We start from the raw sequence: 18,787 nt of genomic DNA on the forward strand, positions 1-18,787 counted from the left end.
CCTATAAGGAGGGGAATAGACACCAAAGCCTCCCCTTGCCAAGCCCCCGGTTTTTAGAGGTACACTGCCTCCGAACATGGAAGTTCCTTGTGGCCATCATGGTTGACTCCTATTGAGGGACCACTGCTCCATGAATTTGTTAGTCCCTTTTTAAGAATTTGGGTTATTTAAATATTCATACTTTACTCCCCAGCGGGGGGACCCACAACAACTAACAGGATAGTTCTCCAGGCCTCTATTTTATCCTCACAACAACTTTGTGAGGTAAATTAGGCTGAGAGAGACAGGCCCAAAATCACCCAGCGAGCATCGATAGTGGGGCAAGGATTCGAATATGAGTCTCCCAGATCCTGTTCCGACACGAAGCACTACACCATACTGCCTCTCAGCTACAGGCTTCCTATCTGCCTATGCTATTGCTGATCATGACACCATGTAAACAGAGTATTTCACAAGTTCTCTATGAACTGTGGGAAGAAAGATGAGGATTTTTTGTTGTTGTTCTTAGCGAGTCTCCTGTCCATCAACTTAATTGGGCAACCATAAGTTTCTCATGTTATGGAAGAGAGAAACAAATTCCTCTCCATCCATTTCCTCCACTTTACAGTGGATTGCTTGTTTGCTGCAAGTGAAACCAAGGTTTTTGTTTGAGGGGTTATCGAGGGTTAGCCCCAAGCGGGCTTTCCTCTCTTTCTCATTTCAAGCAACAGCTCCTGATTTATTTATTCAAGAAATAATCGAGAAAAAGAAGAAATGTGCAGTATCTGCAAAAAAAAATGCAATTTTAATATAATACATTATGAGGACTGTATATTCTGATAAAGGGCTGTTATCATTCCACCAGCAGGCAGAATAACCCAAGAGAACTCCGAGCCTCTGTAGATGCTTTGTGTTCTGTATTGCCCGACCTAATTTTGCTTTTCTTCCCCCCCACCAGAGTTATTAGCAGAGCACCGGGGCTGAAACTCGTAGTAGAAACGCTGATATCCTCCCTCCGGCCTATTGGCAACATCGTGCTCATTTGTTGTGCATTTTTCATCATTTTCGGCATTTTGGGAGTGCAGGTAATGTTCTTGCATGTTGTCCCATTCCGCTACACGAGAACATCAGAGGATCCCTAGTTCAAAAATACAGTCTCTTGTTTCCTTGACTAGCTAATCCATAAGGCCCATAAGGATGAGATGGTTAGAGAGTGTTATCGAGGCAACGAACATTAAATTAAGCAAACTCTGGAGCATGACAGAAGACAGGAGGGCCTGGCATGAAGCGGACCATGGGGTTGCGAAGAGTCAGACACGACTGTGCGACTGAACAAAAACAAGGCCCATAAGCAGGGACAATGAAGTCCTCTGTTTCTACCCTCTTTCACAACGAACTGTATTCCCTGGTATATTTCCTGTCTAGTAGCCATTGATAGACCTATCCTCCCTGTCTTATCCTCTTGTATATCTTGCATGGGGTTGCCAACTCCAGATCGGGGAATTCCGGGATATTTTGGGGGTAGAACCTGGAAAGGGTGGAATTTGGGGAGGGGAGGGAGTTCAGCCAGGATGCAATGCCACGCAGTCTCCCCTCTCCATAGCTACCATCTCATCAGTGTGGTCTGGAGAGCAGTTGTCATTCTGGGGAAATTCCGAGCCCCATCTGGAGGCTGGCAACCCTCATTCCTGAGGCAGTGAGTTCCACAGGCCAACCGGACATTCTGTTTTGTTTGTCCTGAATAAACCGTGTGTCGCCTTCACTGGGTGCTCCTGAGTTCCTCGCATTATGGGAGATGGGGAAAACGAAGTTACTGTCTGCTTGCTCTATCCCGCGCATAATTTTATATGGCCTCTGTCTGTCCCTCCCTTAGTTGCCCTTTATCTAGGCTAAGAAGTCCCAAATGCCTTTCCTCGTGGGGAAGATTCTCCATCACATCGATCATTTCAGTTGCCTCTTTGTATCTCTGTGTCAAAGAGCAGAATTGCACATTACCTGAGACGCAGAACTACCGCCAATAATGGTATCCTTGTGTCTCCTTCTTGTCCCATGATGTGTACTCATGACATGATATCATGGATCCGTGTGTTTTGCCTCCCTCTCTTCCCTGCTCCACGTTATTAGATGCTGCTAGAGAGCGTGAGGAAGGACATGGAGTGTCCTCCACAGAGTAGACATTATTAAAAACTCAGGAGGTATTGGAATTGGTCCCAAGGGTGCCATTTTTGGTGGCAGGTCCATGTCTTCAGCCAATGTGTGGTAACACCTAAGACCAACTGATAGGAGGAAGAGTGATTTGGGCCTTTGGCCTCCCCAATCTCGTTTGATCAGCATACCCCCACAATTTCATCCAGCGCAAGTTAGATCAAGGTAAAGAAAGAGAACCCAAAGTTCTTTCTGACTCTGGTTTTAACTTCCCCCTCCCCTTTTCAATCCAGCTATTCAAAGGCAAATTCTACTACTGCGAAGGGCCCGATATCCGGAACATCTCCACGAAAACGGACTGCAACAATGCCCACTACAAATGGGTCAGGCGGAAGTACAACTTTGACAATTTGGGGCAGGTAAAGATGAAGATTGACATGTTCTGGGCAGCATATTCTTCTTCTGTGGGAGGCGTGACTTGCTTGGTGTCGATCCGTGTCTTGCAAACAAAACTTACAATTCTCAGTCTTGTCCCTGTTTTCATGGGCAAGGAACACTTTCTGTGTTTTTGACTGAGTATGTATGTGTACTATTATAGCCAGTTAGGCATAGTGGTTAAGAGCGGTGGACTCTAATCTGGAGAATCGGGTTTGATTCCCCACTCCTCCACATGCAGCCAGCTGGGTGACCTTGGGTCAGTCACAAGTTCTTTCAGAGCTATTCTCTCAAGAGCAGTAGTCTCAGAGCCCTCTCAGCCCCACCTATCTCACAGGGCTTCTGTTCTGGGGAGAAGAAGAGAAGGACATTGTGAGCCACTCTGAAACTCTGGGTGAAGGCCAGAGTATAAATCCCACTTCTTCTTCTTTCTTCTTCTTCTAAAAAAAAAATCACACATTCTAAAAAAAAAAACAGTTGCAACTCCTCCACATGCAGAAGGTGGTGTCACAGACACTAGCCAATAAGTACCTGTCATCACTTGCTCGTCCCCATCATGATGGGAACCGTCTCCTCCCCAAGCTCCCTTTCATATATTTAAAAAATGCATGTTGGGGGGAGGGCAGCGATAGTGCTTTCAAATTTGAAATGTTAGGTCGGCCTTCACCTCAAAAATCATAAGAACATAAGAGAACATAAGAACAATGTTGGATCAGGCCAAAGGCCCATCCAGCCCAACACTCTGGGTGCGTTCTGATGCGGCGTTTCAGCCGGCATAAACTGTACCGGTTGGAACCGGTGCAGTTTATGCCGGCTGAAACCCGATCACATTTACCTCCATTTTGCGGCTCCCATCAGTGTATGCCCGCTCACATGCTGCGGGCGTCGGCGTTTGTTTTTTTTAAAACACAGTTTGAGCATGCGCATAGGCAGCCATTCACAGAATGGCGATCTTTGCGCATGCTCAAAACACCCCACATTACATTTAAATTTTAAAGGTAAGGACTTACTTTTAAAGTTTAAAGACCAAACTGGCCTCCCTGAAGTCCGGGACTCCTCCGGATAGTTAAAGTAAGGGCTTTTTTTTTTTTTTTATCGAAAGCAACCGTTCCACTCAGTATACCACCACTTGGGGACCTAGTGGCAGAGTGCAACGGTTTAAAGGGATTTACAACGGTTAGGGACGGGAGGCAGATGTTCGCCGTCTGAACGCCGGTAAGTACACCGGTTGGAACCGGCACCTATACCGTTGTAAATCCCCCGTCTGAATACACCCTCTGTGTCACACAGTGGCCAGAAATACCAGGGGCCATCAGGAGGTCCAGCAGTGGGGCCAGGACATTAGAAGCCCTCCCACTGTTGACCCCCCCCCCCAAGCACCCAGAAGACAGAGCATCACTTGCCCCAGAGCCCCTATCTATACCTTGTGGCTAATAACCACTAATGGACCTCTGCTCCGTATGCTTATCTAATTCCCTTTTGAAGCCGTCCCTGCTTGTAGCTGCCACCACCTCCTGTGGCAGTGAATTCCATGTGTTAATCACTCTTTGGGTGAAGAAGTACTTCCTTTTATCCGTTCTAACCCGACCGCTCAGCAATTTCATGGAGTGCCCACGAGTTCCTGCATTATGAGAAAGGGAGAAAAGTACCTCTTTCTCTACCTGCTCTTTCCCATGCATAATCTTATAAACCTCAATCATGTCACCCCTCAGTCGTCGTTTCTCCAAGCTAAAGAGCCCTAAGCGCATCCATTCTCATCCTTTCGGTACACCCGACTTGGGATGGCCCTGAGCAGAGCGAGCCAGCGCCAGTTTCCAAGCCTGCAGCCTGGGTTTCCTCTCTGCGGCCAGCAGCAGCAGCTTCTAGTCTTCCATCCCCAGTCTCATCTCCAGCTCTCCTTCCCCCTTCCTCTCTGTTCCTCGAGTCCGCCTGCCGCTTCCGCTCGTCAGTCCCAAAGGGACCTCTCTTTTGCATGCTGATCGGAGAGCGGGCCAGGAAAGAGCGGCTGCGCCAAGCCCTGGGGCCAGCGAGGAAAATTGGAACTGGCGGCCGAGAGCAGAGAGCAGGTTTGCAGAGCAGTTCGGCTGGGACCGGAGCGAGGCAGGAAGCGGGTTGTGATGGCGGCCCCGCTGGTAACTTGGCACTAATCGGGGGGGGGGGCGTGCTGGAGCCACGACCCTTATTTCAAGAAGGCTGGCGAAACAGGACCGCAAAGACAGCAAAGCGGGATTTGGCTGCCTGCGTAGAAAACACGAATGAAGATTAACTGACAGGCACCGGGTGGGGGGTGTCTCTGTAGTGTCAGGGTTTAATTTGAGTCAAGACCCAAACCCCAGTCACAATGCTGGGACACCCCCCCCCCCAAAGGAGTGCACAGAGCCATCAGTACAGTTTGGTGTAGTGGTTAAGTGCAGGGACTCTAATCTGGGAGAACCTGGAGAACCTGCTGGATGACCTTGGGCAAGCCGTAGTTCTGGCACAGCTGTTCTTGAAAAAGAGCAGTTTCTGTCAAAGCTCTCTCAGCCCCGCCGACCTCACAGGGTGTCTGTTGTGGGGAGGGGAAGGGAAAGGAGGTTGTCACTTGCTCTGAGACTCCTTCGGGTAGTGAAGGGCGGGGTATAAATCCAATCTCTTCTCTTCTTCTTCTTCTATACCTGAGTATGTGCAGAGTGCATATCCAGTCCTCATGCAATCCAAGAATAGGGGGCGATCCAAAACCAACAGTCATGGGCTGGGGTGAGTCCCAAAACCTCTCCTGCAAGCAGCACCACATGGAATTATATAGAACAAGAAGAACGGAAGAGATTGGATTTATACCCTGCCCTTCACTCAGCGTCTCAGAGCGGCTTACAAACGCCTTTCCCTTCCCCTCCCCACAACAGACACCCTGTGAGGTAGGCAGGGCTGAGAGAGCTCTCTTGAGAACTGCTCTTGAGAGAACAGCCCTGAGAGAAATATGGCTTGCCCACGGTCATCCAGCAGCTGCAAGCGGAGGAGTGGGGAATCAAACCCGGTTCTCCCAGATTAGACTCCATGCTCCTAACCACTATACCAAACTTGTGAGTCCCAAAACCTTTCCTGCAAGCAGTACCACGTGGAGTTATATAGCGAGTTCAGTGTGCGCTAACAACAGGATGAGTTTTGTTCAAATTCACCGTTCTTGTGAATGTTTTGCCCTGTGGTTTGTCGGATTCTAGTTTAAAGCAGGGAGCCCTGCCACCCACCAACACCTTCCCTAACGCCTGCCAAGTATTTTTAAGAAGTAGACGAATCCAAGTGGGGCTTTTGCCCAGTCAGACTTTTCTCCCTTTTTTTCCAATTACTTTTTAATTGAAATTTTGTAACCACCACAAAAATATTACAAAACTAATGCAAAAGTACACAGCAAAATTATGCCGCTCATATAGTACAACTGAAAATCAAGAAATTAGTATGTATGCGATCCAGAGATTGGTTTAAAAAAAAAAAAACCCAAATCACATCAAGAAGGTTGAGATACAGAACTTAATGGCCAACACATAAGTTTTACCACAAACAAAGGTCATCAATTACTTTGGGAATTTCCTGTTGTTAGATATTCTAAGATCGGGGACCAGGTGGAAGTAAAATTAGAGGGTGAAGAATACTTGTCAAAGTGCGCAGGATTATCCGTAAGGTTAGCCATGATATATAAATCCCACGTCTTTTTACGCCAGTGTGAAAGTGTGTGTGTCATTGTCATTTCCCAATTTGTGGCAATGCCAGGTTTAGCAGCAAAGAGCAAAAGAGAGATCCTTTCCATGTTAGAAGAAGAACAACCCGTCGAAGCCCATCCATTTAAAAATTTTCCGGTGTAAGAGGGATATCTAGATGTGTGATGGATTTGATCCGTTCCAGTACTGATTCCCAAAAGGGAGTAATTTTGGGACAGTTGACCCAACAGTGCAAGTAGTTCCCAATGCCCACCAAGACTTCTGATTGGCCATTGGAGATATGATTGGCTGTGCAGATTTGTAACAAACGTTGCTTCGGCAGCAGCTGCCACCACAGCATGAGGATCTTCACTGTGTGTCTGAAGGGAAGCCGCGGCAGCCATTTTGTGGCTGCACCCACCACACTGCACCAGAATTCCAAAGGTGCCCACAGGGTCAAAAAGCTTGGCGGCCCTGCTCTAACCACTAGACAACACTGGCTTTCAGTTGTTCGGATGCTATTTATTCTGAATCGTAGATCTCATTTATATACATTATCTCTTCTGGTTTGTTTGGGTTTGTGTGTCGGTTACAGGTTTATCCTCCCCTTTTTTTGTGTGGACATCAGTTTGGATGACTGTCAGGGCTTTTTGCTTCCGCAGGCCCTGATGTCTTTGTTTGTTCTGTCCTCCAAAGATGGCTGGGTGAACATCATGTACGACGGCTTGGATGCGGTGGGCATCGACCAGCAGGTAGAAGCTAAAGCTCACATAAGTTTCCTTGGGGGAGGAGTTTAAGGGCTTGTTCACAAACACACGTCCATCCTTTGATGACAAACAACATGGCGTGGCTCCATTGGGAAGCCTTGCATTTGAGGGGGGGTGAATATTCAGCAGGGCCTGCAAAACAGAGTTGTTCCGTCAGCCAGTTTGGTGTTGTGGTTGGGAGCGCGGACTCTAATCTGGGAGAACCGGGTTTGAGTCCCCACTCCTCCTCCACATGCAGCTGCTGGTGTGACCGTGGGTCAATCATAAGTTCTTTTAGAGCTGTTCTCTCAAGGGCAGTTTCTGTCAGAGCTCTCTCAGCCCCACCTACCTCACAGGGTGTCTGTTGTGGGGAGGGGAAGGGAAAGGAGTTTGTAAGCCGCTTTGAGACTCCCTTGGGTAGTGAAGGGCGGGGTATAAATCCAGTCTCTTCTCATTTTAACCTGTGACACTTGCATCTGCAGCAGCTCTCGGGCCTTGAGTTCAAAACCCCTGTTGTGTTTTCACCACATGGCTAGGCTCCGCCGTGCCCTCTCCGATTCATCCCCCTTTCTTCTCTGTCTATTCCCGCTCCCCTTCCACCTCCGTCGCCAGCCCAGCCAGAACCACAACCCGTGGATGCTGCTCTACTTCATCTCCTTCCTCCTGATCGTCAGCTTCTTTGTGCTCAACATGTTCGTCGGGGTGGTGGTGGAGAACTTCCACAAGTGCCGGCAGCACCAGGAGGCCGAGGAGGCCCGCCGGCGGGAGGAGAAACGCCTGCGTCGGCTGGAGAAAAAGCGTAGGAGTAAGGAGATATACATGTCTGGTCGGTAGACGGTGGTACCATTCACAATCTTTCTGAGCCTTGCCTGCTTCCAAAGCGAGAAATTTATTTTGGGTTATTCTTGTCGCTTTCTTTTTCGGTTTGCTATGGTCTTAAACGGGGGGGGGGGAAGGAGATTTTTGTTTTCTCGAACCTTTTGGAGATGCTTTAAGAGTCAGAGGCAAGGGGTTTTTTTCCCACCGGCTCCTACTGTGGACTTGGCTGAAGGGATGCGGGGCAAGTATCAAGGTGTTTCAACACCGGGGTATCCAGTGTAGGCTAAAGTATGGGGAGCAGCAGCTTCAATGTCTTAAAAAGAATTCGGCAAGCGAAATTTCAGCTTAAATAGGTTGTGGAATCTGGAATGTTCAAGAGAAAAGTTTGATGGCTGCGTTACTTAAGAGAGAGGTTAGACATCCTATCTGAAGGGTACTGATCCACATCTGCACTGAAATCCTTATAGTTTAGTTTAGTTCTATCCATTTCCTACTAGCAGGACTCAATGGGTGCATTCAGACGGGGGCTTTATACCGGTTAGGGTGCTGGTTCCAACCGTTGTACTCACCGGCGTTCAGACGGGGCACATCTGCCTTCTCTCCCTAACCGGTGTAAAGCCCTTTAAACCGTTGCACTCTGCTACCAGGTCCCCAAGTGGTGGTATACAGAGTGCAACGGTTGTAAACGGTGCACCCCGGCGTCTGAGCGCTCTCCACCATTCCCCAGCTACTTCCGTTGGAAGCCTGAGGCTTCTGACTTTCCCCGGCCATTTTTAAAAAAAACTTAGCGATATGCGCTTGGGTGAAGCTTCGCCCTGAGTGTTTGTTAAAAAAAAAAAAAAAAAAAAGCCCTTACTTTAAGTACCCGGAGGAGTCCGGGACTACAGGGAGGCCAGGTTGGGCTTTAAACTTTAAAGGTAAGTCCTTAACTTTAAAGTTTAAATGTAATGGGGGGGGTTTGAGCATGCGCAAAGATCGCCATTCTGTGAATGGCTGCCTATGCGCATGCTCAAACTGTGCTTAAAAAAAAAAAACGCCGACGCCCGCAGCTTGTGAGCGGGCGTCCAACGGAGGGATCCGGAAGATGGAGGTAAGTGTGATCGCGTTTCTGCCGGCATAAACACCCTGTCTGAACGCACCCATAGTGACGTACAACATGTGATATCCATTAAAATAATAATAAATACAACAATAAAACACAGATAATCCAATTAAAATTAGATGCCGTTATATGTCTATCCCACAGTTAACTAGGATGGCTGACATACAATCCATGTTGCATTCATAGGGGAGGGGGGTCCTTAAAACAGGAGAGAGTGGGAAATGGGGGGCAGAAAAACCCGGGAGGCCACTGATCTCTCTAACCATCGCTGTCCTCAACCATATGCCTGGTGGAACATCTTGGTCTTGCAGGCCCTGCAAAACTCAGCCAAGCCCCGCAGGGCCTGGATCTCACTGGGGAGAGAGTTTCGCCAGGCTGGAGCCAAGGCCAAAAAAGCCCCGGCCCTGGTCAAGGACAGCCAGACCATTTTGGGATGAGGGACTAACAGCAAGTTGGTACCAGTTGAGCGTAATGCTCTCTGAGGGGCATATAGGAAGAAGTGGTCCCACGGGTCCCCCAATTTAACTCCAGTTTTGCTAAGGGGTCTAGGGAAATCTCAGCACCCTGCAGTTTCTTGCTTCGAAGAACCCCAAACTATTGAAATGGTCCGAGAGGGTAGCGGAGGTGGGCTGCCAGTCCAGTAGCACTGTAGACACCAGCAAATTGTTCGAGGTGTAAGCTTTTGAGAGTCAATGCTTGTTAGTCTCTAAGATGCTACCGGACTCTGATCTGGCTATTAAAATGGTAAATATGTAGGTTACAGTGGTGTGGCGAATGTACTGATGAAGTCTTTAACACAATGAATACTAGACCCTCAGAATAATCTGACAGTACAAGGGCGCAGTTCGAGCGGTAGGGCCACGACTCAGCCATCCAACACAGTCGTAGGATTTTAAGTTAAGCTGTTGAAGATAGAAGGTATTGAGAAGGGTCTTTGGCTGCCTGAGATCCTGACCCAGAGCGCTTCCACCAGTCAGAAGAGATGATGCTGATATCCAAGAGCCTGACTCAGAACACAGCAGCTTCCCAGAAGCTCAAGTTCATCTAAGCTAAGCCTTGAGCAGAACGTGGATGATAGGCCAGCAAGACCCTTTTCAAACGACTCCAAGTTTCTTGGAGGAAGAGCAGGGTTTCAAATTAACTAAGAAACCACTGGAAACCACTAGAGAAGATCTAAATAGCCTGTGTTTTAGATGAATCCAGAAGACATGATTGAAAGGACAGAAGCTGTGATTGTCCGGGTTAAGTGCTGATAGACTCGTTCAGGGATAGTTGAGGCCACCCCCCCCCAATAGCCCAGTAGGAGCCCAATGAACAGCCAATGGGCTCCCCAAACAGAGGCCCGTGACCCCTATTTTTCTTATGTATGAAGATGGTTCCCAATGGTGCAGTTCTGTACCCTGGGACTTAAAGCATCGCCAACATTTTGAAAGATACGGTGATGGGGTCTTTATTATACTTTTCTTTTCAAATCAGAGATTCAATAGTGGTCTCTTTTTTTAAGAAAAAAGGATCTTGGCGCATGGCCCCCTGCATGTCTTGCAGTTGCTGCATGAAGAAAAACTACAGCATGGGAGGAGTGGGGTGCTCCCATTTGGGGGGCTAACGGGGAACGTATCCATAGGGAAAGTGTCTATTAGAAGAGATGCATATTCAGCCCATGCCATAGGGAATCTTTCGATCCTGGGCCCTGCAAAACGGTCTCTAAAAGATCTTTCAGGCTGAATCGGTATGGCAACCAAATCCCACTTTGACAACCCATTTTATTTACGATCATTGTTTTCACTGTTTTAACAGTGGCACTGAACACAGACTCAGATAAGATCTGCTCCCTGCCTATCAAGCTTATGTTCAACACAGCACTCGAAGGAAAATGGACAAAGAGGAGGGGATTCGGGGTGGGAGGAACATTTGATAAAGCAACTCAAGATGAGGACAAGGGAATGCAAAAATGAGAGGGGTGTCAAGTGCCTGTGGCCAGTTATGATACACGGCTGGCTGGCTGCACATGACTTTGAAAGACCATGAGCGGGACATGCCCCTAGGGATTCTTGCAGCAACCTCTAAGCTAGGTCAATTTCATTATCCCCAAATTTGGGGGGCTTCCTGAAAACCCCAAAGTCAGATGGGGATGTTAAAATAGCAAGCTAAGCCAAGGGGTACTGGCAGCTCAGCCCCGAGCCATGGAGAAGATGGTAACTGGCATAGTCTCTCACACTGGGTAAGCCTCTGCTCGTTGCTATCATTGCTGCAGCTCCTGCGGTGTTACCAGGAATGAAAAGGGTCACTTGGCTTCCAATTGCCCTCTGAAACAATGGCCCACTGGGAATTTTTCTGCTAAGTTAATTGGCCAGTCCATCCTTCCCTAAACCCACTTTGCAATTCTGTGGCCCCTGTGTAGTTTGACTGAGGGACTCCCCCATTTATGGGGATACCCAGGTATATTTAGAATCCCCAACTGTGTAACAGACATCTTGAGATTATATTGGCATATTGTGGCTTCTCAAAAACAGATGTTATGGGGGGGGTCTGGTGGGAGAGGGGGAGACCCACACAGCCTCGTGGATTATGACCCTTAGCAGTTATCCTGCAGCAGATAAACTCAGACACCCTTGTCTGATGGACAACCCAATGGGTATTGCAGCTGTAACTCAGCAAGAGTTCAAGAGACCTCCTTGGGGGTCATCTGTGCTGTGCTGTAGACTTCTAGGGGACTAAAGTTAAAAGTAGTTAAAGCAGCTGCTGGGGGAGAATTGACATGGATCGGGCAGTGGCACTGGAGCACCAACTGGTGATCCCCAGCATCACGTGGTGCGGCCCTCAAACTGGCTTAAAAATGTTCCCTCGCTTCAACAAACCTCTGTGAAACTGCAGTTTGGAGAGACTAGCTATCCTCAGTCTTCAGTTCCCAGGATTCCTGAGGAGGAGCGGATAACTACGATAGGGTAAAAACAAAATAAATGGCCAGTAAAGATGAGCCCTTGATGCATTGCCTTTGAGTCCCGTGGGAATGCTTTTTCTCGTGGACTTTGAGAGTGAGAATATAGGCTAGCCTGCCTGCATGTCTTCTCCCTGGTCACAGTCTCCCAGACCTTTTCCTGACAGCATCCAAGTTGACGCAAAGCTCGGTCTTTTCTCCCTGGGGACCAGTGTCTCAAGGCAGCTGCAGGGATGAGTTCAGGAAGGTGAGAGCCCCATGGGTGTGGGGTGACCCTGAGGTCTATTGTAGTAGGAACAACAAAAGACCAAAATTATATCCTGGCATTGAAGTCGAATAATTGGGAGGTGGGATTATTCCAATTATCTCTTTCAGGAAGGGTTTTTACCAAAAAAAAATGTGGTTTCTTCGGTTCTCTTAGAAATCAGCTTTAAAAAGGCAGACTCAGAAAGATATGAAACATGGCTGATTCTCTGTGGCTTCCTTGTGGTGGGCCTGTGGGTGTGCATGTGTGTCAGGGGCAAGCCATGGGCAAGTCTCGTGTCTGTGAGTTGCCATGGGAGGACGTGAATTGGGTTCCAGGGTGCCACTTGTGGGATGTCTCACGTTGTTCTCTGGATGGAGGAAGAGGGAAATGATGGGGCATTGGCAGAAAAGATATTCTGGGTGAAACCAGTGGAATGGAGTTGAAGGAGGTGGTTGAGCGGGGAAAACAGCTGTCTGTCCCTACTTCTGGGCAGGATGACTGGATGGGTGAGTGGGTGGGTGGTTGGCTATTCCCGCTTCCTTCCAGGGAGCTGTTACCATTTCCGTTGACCCATTACTGGGGAGAAGTGGTTGGCTAATCCAGCTTCATTCTGGGGAGCAGTTCCAGGGGAAAACATCTGGCAGTTCCCACTTCCGTGGACCTGTTCCTGGGGAGAAGTGGTTGGCAGTTCCCATTTCCTTCCGGGAAGCCAGCAATTTTCAGAATGGGACTTCAAGAAGATCAAAACGGCAGAAAGGTTGAGGTTTGGGGAAAGGAGGGGGCATGATCCAAGAGGATGACATAAGATTGCCCTCATGCTGCCTCCGGTCAGTCCATCTATCTGCTCATCCGTCCTGACCCTCTGTCTGTCTTTGTCTAACTGGCTGTTCCTTCAACCATGTTTTCCTTCTCCTCCTCCTCTTCTCACACGTCACCTCCAACAAAGACCTTCCATAGCCCAGGTGCGCATGGCACTGCCCTAATGAGATGGTTTTGCACTTGGTGTGCCAGGTTGGTATAAACGCTTCACACAGGCTCCTTCTCTGGGGGAAAAAACCTCTGCCAGACTCTCATGAGAGAATCCCGCCTTCCGGGATGCCTCGTTCCGATGGTTTCCCATATTGAAATCTACCTGCAGAGGGGAGAAATTACTGCATGCAGGGGAATTTTTGCTCAACCCCCCCCCCCCACGCACATACTTATTGCATCCTCTTACACACCCTGGGGTGTGTTGGGGAGCAGGTGACTAGTGTGCCTATATTTAATCTCACATTGGCAAGAAGGGAGCTGGTATCTGCATTTGTTTGAAGTGATAAATCGAGTATAACCAAGTTACCCTTGTCTCAAGGTCTTGCCACACTGAGTCGCAGAGGGAGGGATTGTATGGGGAGGGGGGTTGACGCATTTGTGCGAGCAGGTTGTTAAAGAGGGTGAATGGTAGGAAAAGGTCAATCGAGGGACTTCGGAGCACTTGAGCCATCAACGCATCAGCAGAGACAAGTTAAATCGCTGATTCACTAGACCCTGAAAGAATCCCCAATAATCAGCCAATCTTGCCAAATGGGGTGAGAGTCCTTTGTGAAGGTGGACCCTTCATCTTTGTTACACAGATTACTGAAACACCCATCCAAGACAGACTGTCCACTGTAGGGGCTTTGCCCCCTCCAGCATTCTCTTACCTTGCTGGAATGGGGGGCGGGGTTTGGAAGCCATAAGGGCAGGCTATGCTTTGAAGTTCTTCTTTTCAAAAGTTTGTGGTGGGCACACCGTTGGAGAATGTGCAACATGTCCCATTCCTGTCTCCGTTTCTTTCATCTCTGTCTCCCCACCATTTGTGATGTGACCCCCCCCTTGCATTTCATTTGTGTGTGTGTTTGTGTGTTCCCTGGTTGTGCGTGCCTCAAACTGCAACACCTGAAGATCTGGAGAAAGCCAAACAAGCAGGTGAGTAGGTTACACCAGTGGAACGCTGGAGACCCTCACCGAGCTCGTCGTCTCATTCGGTTTTTCTACACGCTGCTAGAAAAACAACCCTTTAATTTCTGATTGGGGGTGCACGTGGAGGGGGAATTGTGCCATTTCAGAAACAGAAAAGGCCTTTTGTCAGGAGTAGTCGTGTCATGTCTGTCTGCCGCAGAACAGCTAAATTTGAGTCCAGTAGCACCTTAGAGATGAACAAGATTTCCAAGCAGGGGTATTATTTGTATGTGTTGTTTTACTGTAACAAATTGTTGTGTGAAAAATTTATTAAAAATTCCATGAGATTATTTATGCTATATAGATAAGATTGATAAGATAAAATGATAATATAGTCTGAGAAAATGGTAGAATATACCGAATAGGTCATTAAACCAATCTTTTAAGTTACTATGTAATGTTATATATATATAGATATATAGATATAGATATAGATAGATATAGATATATGTCTTATGCCATTATATCATAAATTTGTTAAACTATTATGCCATATACTTTTTTATATATACACATGTATTCAGATAAAGGAATGTCCTCAATATCTGTCAAATTGCCCTTACATTATGGTTTCGGTAATTATATTCCCTATGCTTTTTTTCCTATTCCTTTTTTCTTTCTGTATCCCCTTAAAAGATTTAAAGTAAAATGTATTAAGATTTTCAAGCGATGGTTTTTCAAGAAAAAGGGAGCTTTGACTCTTGAAATTTCATACCCCCGAAAATCCTATTGGTCTCTAAGGTGCTGTTGGATTCAAATGTAGCTGTTAGCTAACAGTTCTATATGTGCATTCCTAAGAAGGTGCTGCTGTTATCTCAGACAAAATGCAACAGTGCATTTAAGGGCAGTGCAGTGTTCGTGTGTGTGCCCTGGGCCTGTATGCATGCATGCACATGCTAGCTGGGAAAGCTTTAAACAAAGATGGAAGGTGGTAGCCGCACCGCCATTTGGGGGGCATCTTAGAGTCTTGGAGACAAATCTACTGTGGGGTCTTCAGATCAAGGGGCCTTTGTGTTTATGACACATCTGTTTGTTCCAGAGAGTAGCTCTGTTGGTCTGCAGTAGAACAGCTCAATTTGAGCCCCATGGCACCTTAGAGACAACAAGATGTTCAGGGTAAGAGTTTCCAATAGCCAAAACTCCCTGGGAAAGAGAGCTTTGACTCCCAAAAGCTTATACCCCCAAAATCTTGTTCTCGGTTTCTAAGGTGCTACTGGACTTCAACCTAGCTGTACATGTGTTTGTGGTGGTATCTTAGAGGAAGATGGATGTTATGGGCCTCCCCTTATCACCAAGCGCAAATACTTATCTTCAGACATGGTCAAAAATGGTGCCACCAGAATTAAATTGAAGGGCTGTTTTACCCATTGGTGGAGTGTCAAGCATTAGACTGCAGGGGAGATAAACACCTGGCTCCCATGCACCCTATCCAGCATGCAGAACGTGTTGTACCGCTAAGCAAATATGTGCATAATCCCTGTGAGTGCCACAGAACGGGGTCGACAGATCAAGCAGGTGAAAGTACACGCAGAGAGTCAGCATGGTGTAGTGGTTAAGAGCGGTGGACTCTAATCTGGAGAACCAGGTTTGATTCTCCACTCCTCCACATGAAGCCCACTGGGTGACCTTGGGCCAGTCACAGTTTTCAGAACTGTCTCAGCCCCACCTACCTCACAAGGAGACTGTTGTGAGGAGAGGAATGGAAGAAGAGGAAGAGGAGGAGATTGGATTTATAACCTACCCTTCACTACCCAAAGGAGTCTCAGAGCAGCTTACAATCTCCTTTCTCTTCCCATCCCCACAACAGACACCCTGTGAGGTAGGTGGGGCTAAGAGAACTCTTTCGAGAACTGTTCATGAGAGAACAGCTCTGAAAGAACTTGTAACTGACCCAAAGACACACCAGAAGCTGCATGCGGAGGAGGAGTGGGGAATCAAACCCAGTTCTCCCAGATTAGAGTCCACGCCCCTAACCACTACACCAAACTGGTGATGGTAAGCTGCTTTGAGACTCCTTAGGGTAGAGAAAAGCGGGGTATAAAAACCTACTGTTCTTCTTCAGGGTTACAGTCATTCCATCATAAAAAGGTGGTAGATACATCATGTAGGGTGAAGCATAAGTATGGGGCACAATACATGTGCTTGGTGTTCAATCTCAAGGCGCAAAGGAACATTGACGAGCCAAGTGCCTCTTGCTTGGAATTTTTTTAAAAAATGATAAAAAGGAGGGAAGCTGAATGGCATCATTCAAAGAATAGAAGCTTTAGATGTTCGATTAGAGGATTATCAGAGGATTAGAGCAAAAGATGGGATAAACTTGAAAGTGACAAAAACCAGGAGACAATTTAACAAAGGCAGATCAAAATATCAAAATCGTAACCAAAGAGAAAGAAGAGCAGAACGGAAATCGTTAAGTCAACTGGAAGAAAAACTTAAAAGAATTAGATGTAGAAACTAGGCAGGATAACCTAAAGTTCAGAGGGTTACCAAAGAGTATCTGGTGGGGTTTCTAGATGAAATTCTGAAGGGATGACTAGCAAAGAACCGCTGGCTCCCCGTTACAGGGCCTAGACTTAAGTTTCATGAATCAAGGGGTGAGAGAAAGCGTAACTGAGGAACATGTGCAGGTCCAACGTGTCTCATATACATTTGTGTCTATGCTTCAGTGGAGTTATGCCTTGATTCCGCCTTGCCACAGCAGAGCGCGGAGCCAAGCCCGCCATTCCCCCAGTCACCAGCACCCTTTTGCAAGTGCCGCTATGCGTCCCAGCGCATGAATAGCATCTCTTCTAATGGACGTTGCATGGGTTTACGGAATGATGCATGACTTGTGTGTTTGCATGCGTCTTCAGACGTCATCCGGTCGCTACTGTGTACGTTGTCTCCAAATTCCAGGACCCCCTCCATCCTTTTATTGCCAGGTGTTTCCAGAGCTATCTTCACACTTCTGTCTTCAGAATCACCTGAGATACCACTCTTTCTTTCTAGGGCCTTCCTCACTAATTGTCTCACCACAGTTGCCACACCCAGTGCCAGTGCCGTCAGCTATGCACAGCCTCACACCAGCACACTTGTCTTTTTTTACTGTCTTTTGGCTTTCAGGAGCTGTATCTGTGCATTTCAGTTTGTGGAGTTGTATGGGGAAGGGCGGAACGGTTCAACTTCCTCTTCCTTTTCCCCAATGTTCTTGATTCAAGTCTGAGGGCCTCTGTATGGTGGTGATGCATTTTGAATGAAGTTGGGAAGATCTGAACACAGATCTTGAAGCATCTTGTCTGTTCTGAGCCTTACTTCATTTACAGTGGCATCAGGTTCTAGTAGGCCTGGTTCGTGTACCTGGCAAACTGGGTTTGGGACAAAGAATATTCCCCAGAATCCTCTGTAATGTGCAGGGATTCCTTAGCTGACAAGAGCACCCAGAAACAGTTTGTTTGAAGTTACAAACTTCGGAAACAAATTTCCATCCAGCTTATCATCTCAGAGGACTGGGCTTTAATGATGCCCACATGTAAAAGATGCTTCCAAGGTTGGCTCTTCCTTTATTCTAGATTTCTGTCTGCATCACAAGCCACGCCAAGTTTGCACGCTGCACCAGAAAGTTATGCAAATCACACACCCACACACAACCGCACGCTGGTTTTTACGTTTTAAAAAATTCATTGAGGCAGTTGGATTAGCACAACACAAAGAAAGACCATTTGGTGTGAGCCTCTTTAGGAGACTCCTGGAAAATAATTTCAGCTGCTAAAACCCACCCATCCAAAAAATGAATACTGTTTGCTCCTCGGTTTGCTTTCAAAATGTTTGGCAGATGGAATTGTGGCTGACTCTGGTCAGAAGGTTATTTAAAACAGCCGTTTCAACCAGTAAAGGGGGGGAGAGAATTAATAACAGAAGGTTGACCAGTCAGTCTGGTTTCCTTTTGATCTGGTTTCTTCAGCTTGTACATTCTGATCTGGCGGTCTTTTGCATCAATGGTGCAATATCAGCTGGAAAGCATTAAGAAGGCCGTGGGCCCAGAAACCAGCAAATGAACACAACACTCAAAAAGGGTTTAGGTCTTGCACCCCACTTTTAAAATACCGAACTGTCTCTCAATTTCAGGACTGGAGCACCCATACCTATTATTCCCAGCATTCGCTAAGAGGATTTGCTGACAAAAAGATTTTGTACTGGCTGAAAAGTAAATGCAATGTCTAGTTTGTGGAAATGGATTGACCCCCAGTGTTCCCTCTAAGCTGAGTTAGTGTGAGTTAGCTCACAGTTTTTTAGCCTCCGGTTCACACATTTTTTTCTTTGCTCAGGAAGGGTGGCTCCAGAGCAAACAAATTTATGCAGTAGCCAAATCACTCGCTCACAACTTGAATGCCAGGAGCTCACAAAATAGAATTTTTGCTCACAAGACTCCACAGCTTAGAGGGAGCATTGGTTGAGCCTCCACATACAGAAGTACACTACCTCTGAGTGTCGGATGCTGGGAATTAACAGGTTGTTACCTTTGTACCCCACTTGCAAAAGCCTATGGGGCACCCGTCTGCTCCGTGTTGATGACAGAGCGCTGTTCTGATCCAAAAGGGATTTCCTTATGTTCTTACGTATGCTTTGCTTTTATAAAAAGCAACCCAGAAGCAAACTTTACAAAAATTAGAAGGAAACTCTTACGGGGCCTAAACTATGCATGGCCAAATTAGGTTTTAAATTAAAAGGCAACCCTGAAGTCATTCCAAG

General features: G+C 47.2%; 1 protein-coding gene across 1 annotated transcript in view; it reads left to right on the forward strand.

The window, feature by feature from the left end:
- CACNA1H (calcium channel, voltage-dependent, T type, alpha 1H subunit) overlaps positions 1-18,787 on the forward strand; it is a gene marked incomplete at its 3' end in the record, with an annotated part of 563,591 nt that overhangs the window by 513,826 nt on the left and 30,978 nt on the right. The window contains exons 22-25 of the mRNA XM_015409183.1: positions 938-1,064; positions 2,418-2,543; positions 6,893-6,982; positions 7,589-7,781. Coding sequence (XP_015264669.1) covers positions 938-1,064; positions 2,418-2,543; positions 6,893-6,982; positions 7,589-7,781 — 536 coding nt within the window. The remainder of the gene's footprint in view (positions 1-937; positions 1,065-2,417; positions 2,544-6,892; positions 6,983-7,588; positions 7,782-18,787) is intronic.

Source organism: Gekko japonicus, unplaced genomic scaffold (assembly GCF_001447785.1).
Source record: "Gekko japonicus isolate JY-2015 unplaced genomic scaffold, Gekko_japonicus_V1.1 scaffold103, whole genome shotgun sequence".
NCBI lineage: Eukaryota > Metazoa > Chordata > Lepidosauria > Squamata > Gekkonidae > Gekko > Gekko japonicus.